At 37.0% G+C, this 4,424-nt stretch overlaps 1 protein-coding gene across 1 annotated transcript; it reads right to left on the bottom strand.

Moving 5' to 3' along the window:
- Nucleotides 1–2,420: 2,420 nt before the first annotated feature.
- On the bottom strand, nucleotides 2,421–2,762 carry LOC148194248 (uncharacterized). Its single transcript, XM_088097154.1, has one exon. The coding sequence runs from the start codon at nucleotides 2,760–2,762 to the stop codon at nucleotides 2,421–2,423; it is 342 nt and encodes a 113-aa protein (XP_087953280.1).
- Nucleotides 2,763–4,424: the final 1,662 nt, after the last annotated feature.

The raw sequence follows: 4,424 nt of genomic DNA, 5'->3' as shown, positions 1-4,424 counted from the left end.
AAAGGATGACCACCTCCTTCGAATGCTTCACGAAGGATGATTCTCTTCCACGCACTTCCTCAGACACACCAAGGATGAACAAGCTATTCCTCTGTCACCGCAGTAGCACTTCAGGACTTTGCAGACAAGAGTTTCCTTAGCTTCAACAATCTCACAGAGTTCTCAAAGAGTTCAGAGATCTTTTGCACAAGGGAAGAGTTTTTTTTGAGAGAAATAGTGAGCCAATTTATAGACTCAGCCTAATGCCCTTCCATTCTTCGAAAACGGGCCATCTAACGCATTTAATCGATTAACATAAGTACTAATCGATTAAAATGAGTACAACGGCTAGTTTTTCAAATCTGAAAACCCCAACGGTCAGTGTTAATCGATTATTCTCAGGATTAATCGATTAGCTAATCGATTATTATACACTTTAATCGATTATTCCAGTGCCACTTGGGTTTTCAGGGCCAGCCTCGGTTTTAATCGATTAAAACTAGGTTTAATCGATTAAAACAGAATGTTGACGAATCTCAACAGCATTTAAATGTAAATTACAATAATTGGTCCTAATACATTTGTGAGCACTACTTCATCAACTTAGATTATTACAAAAGCTTTATAAAAATACATAAATCCTTAATTTGTCTTGACTTGTGCAACTCTGTTCATCATCAAAACTTCATAGGTGATTTTTGCCAACACTTTGCCTTCCATTTAACCACATATCAAACACATTTACAAGCAAGTTATCATCACAAGGACTTTTTCAAGGCTTGTACCATGGCCGGGCTAAGAAGAAAATTGGTTTTTCTAGACAACAAAATCCTTAAGTTAAGAGAGTGCATAATTCATTTATTCACATTAATAATATCTCTCTTTCTTCTTTTATGTGAGAAACCAATATTCAACTCATTCCCAACTTTCCTTTCATTGAGCTTAACCTTTTCTTTTCTTTATTTTCTTCTCTTTTCTTTTTCTTTTGCTTTTTGCTTTTACTCAATTCTCTTTAATGAGTTTCACAAAGTTCTTTCCGATTTCTCAAAACCCCAAACTTGAACCATTCTCCAGTACCATATAAACATAGTCTACTCAACTCAAGGTAAGGATTTCGAAAAGGGTTTCATTCAAAACTCAAATTTAGGCTCAATGTTCAAAGGATAGAAAAAACATTGTTCTTTGTTGGGTTCACATATTGGCATTGGCTTATAAAGGAAAAGAAAAATGGCCTTGATCATGTGTAACAAGCAAGCAAGTGGTTCAATCATAGAAACTTAGGCAAAATCAATCATGCTTCCAAAGCAATAACATTCAATCAATCAAAAACTCTAGAGTCCAAATTCTCACATGTTAAATCAAGTTCCACAATTTGATAACATTCTGCCCAACATATTAATCACAATTGAAATCAGGCATCTGTTTTCAACAAAACTATGAGCAACCACCATCTATGCTTAAAAGCCTCACCATTAATTAACTCAACATGCATCATAGAACAATAGAGCAAACACAAGAAAATTACTCATCACAAACAATTTATCACATCATACCAAACCATTGCAGCACAATTCATTAAACCAAGTACATAACAACAAAATAAACACAATTCAAATAAGCATAAAAATCCTGATCCAGCAACATCCATCAATAGATGCTTTCATCTGAATCTTCCAGCATCCATTAGTAGATGTGAATCCTTCTCATCAGCATCCATCAGTAGATGCTGATCTTTCTCATCTTCATCGGCATCCCTCAGTAGATGTCGTCAGTAGCATCCATCAATAAACACTTAATCTAGTAGCATCTCTCAGTAGATGCTCTCATATGAATCTTCATCACCATAACATCCATCAATAGATGCTTTAATTACTGCAAAGCAAAATCAAATCCAAACCACACAAATAATCAATTAAAAAGAAAAAGTTAGAAATTGGGTTGCCTCCCAATAAACGCTTGTTTAACGTCACGATTATGAAACCATTAAGCTCAATCTGGATTTTTAATGTTGGCGTTCTTCCTTCCTTCATGACACCAACCAAATCTCAGCAATTTTCTTGTCACCAACTTAACTCTCCTAGAGTAAGGAGCCTCAATCTCAATAACTCCCTTTTCTTTAATATCCTTGATAACCCATAACTTGTTCTTGAATTTCACTGGTAGCTAGGTTTGGGTTCATTACTTTCCAGCACAAAGTCTTGGTGAACTAGTCCTTCTTTATATTTATTCTCTTCCTTCAGTTTTGGAGAGAAACAATTATGATTCCTCTTGACCAACTTTGCAGCTTCATCATGTAGACTAGTTACTGAGCAAACTTTATCTGGTGCTTTAGGTTTAGCCTGTTTTGCTTGAATTGGCTGCACCTCATTGAAGACATTAAAAGTCACCTCTTTATCTTGATCTTTCAATGTCAAAACTCCATCATCTACATGAATTACGACCTAGGCTATCTTCATGAATGGTCTTCCAAAGATGATCGGTATCTCTACATTTCCCCCCATCTCCATCACTACAAAATCAACTGGGAATTGGAGTTTATCTATCTGAACCACAACATCTTCCACTACACCATAAGGATGCTTGATGGACCTATCCGCCATTTGCAACACCATTCTTGTGGGTTTGACCTCCAGACCACCAATCTTTTTGAGCAAAGATAGGGGCATCAGGTTGATGCTAGCCCCTAAGTCAACTAGAGTTTTCCCTACATCATGATTCCCAATGGTACAAGGAATATTGAAACTTCCTGGATCTTTGAATTTTGGAGGGAGATTCTTTTGCATAATGGCACTTCAATTGCCCTACACTTTAAGTGTTTCCTCATCTAAATATTTCTTCTTCTTGCTGAGGAATTGCTTCATGTGCTTAACATAGGCAGGAATTTGCTGTAGTGCTTCAGTCAAGGGCATAGTAATCTCCAATTGCTTGAAGATCTCCATGAAATGCCCAAATTGTTTATCTTTTCAGTCTTTGAAAAGCTTTTTGGATAAGGAAGGGACTTCTCAATTATTTTTTCTTTTTTTCTCTTATTCTCTTCTCCTTTCTTTTTCCTCTCATCTTTCTCACCTTCTTTTCTCTCAGCCTCTTCTTTTCTCTCTTTATTCATCTCTTCTTTTTCACTCAACTCAGCTTTTTCTTTTCTACGTGCCACTTCTAGTCATAATGGCATTGCACTCCTCCTTAGGGTTAACTTTAGTATTAGCCCTAAAACTCCTGTTAGGCATCTCCTCCAACTTCTTAGCTAGTTGACCAATGTGGATCTCCAAATTTCTAATGGAAACTTTAGTGCTTTTATGGTAGGAGATTGACACTTGCATAAATTGTTGGAGTGTCTCTTCTAACTTTGCAGTTCTTTCAGATAAAGAGGGTTGTGGTTGCCATTATTTGCTGTGATGGTCTATTGAATTGCCCAGCTTGCCCTTGACCCATGCTTGGGTGAGGTTTCCATCCTTGGTTGTAATTACCTAGACGAAATTGATTACCTTGATCCATAAAATTGACTTCCTCTTGGGTAACTTCTGGCATAACACATTGACCATTAATATGATCACCACCACACAACTCACAAAGTTGTTGTTGAACTTGTGAACTATTCTGCAACTCCTTTGGCAATTGACAGATTTTCTTCATCAAAGTTTCCAGTTGCTGACTCATAATCTTGTTTTGTGCCAATAGAGCATCTTGAGATTGTAGTTGTAGAACTCCTTTCTGTTGAAATTGAGTTCTTTCACTATGCATCTTGTTATCATTTGTAGCCATATTTTCAATCAACTCATAGGCTTCCTCTGGAGTCTTGCACTTGATATTACCTCCAGTTGAGGCATCTAGCATCAATTTAGTTTGTGAGCTTAGATCTCCAAGGAATAGAATGACTACTGTAGGCTCATTGAAGCCATGAGTGGGCGTCTTTCTCAACAAGCCTTTAAATCGGTCCTACGCTTGACTTAATGTTTCATCCATGCCCTGCCTGAAAGAAGAAATTTCCTGCTTACCTTTGTTCACCGTTGACTGTCGGAAGTATTTGTTCAGAAACTTTGCAACCACTACTTCCCACTCAGTAAAACTGTTTTCTGGAAAAGAGTTCAACCAAATCTTAGCATTGCCTCCCAAAGAGAAAGGAAACAAGCTAAGTCTAAATGCTTCATCTGGCACACCATTGATCTTCATAGTATTGCATATCTCATTGAATGTGGTCAAATGCACATATGGATTTTCATGTGATAATCCATTGAATTGGTTGTTCTTCACCAATTGAATCAAAGCAGACTTCATCTCCATGTTTGCAGCATTAACCCTCGACCTTAATGCTATTAAAATGATGAGGGCCAATGATTGTTGCATCATCTGCTAGGATACGTCTACCATTATGCTCTTCAGCCATATTTTTTATTTCCTGGTCAGATCTTTGAGGTGAAAGTTGTAAAAGAGTCTCAAGAGAAGGGAAA

Source organism: Vigna umbellata, chromosome 8 (assembly GCF_029865625.1).
Source record: "Vigna umbellata cultivar VRB3 chromosome 8, Vumbellata_1.0, whole genome shotgun sequence".
Classification (NCBI taxonomy): Eukaryota; Viridiplantae; Streptophyta; class Magnoliopsida; order Fabales; family Fabaceae; genus Vigna; species Vigna umbellata.
The sequence above is the reverse complement of the archived record's forward strand: the minus strand, read 5'-3'. Positions and strand labels throughout refer to the sequence as shown.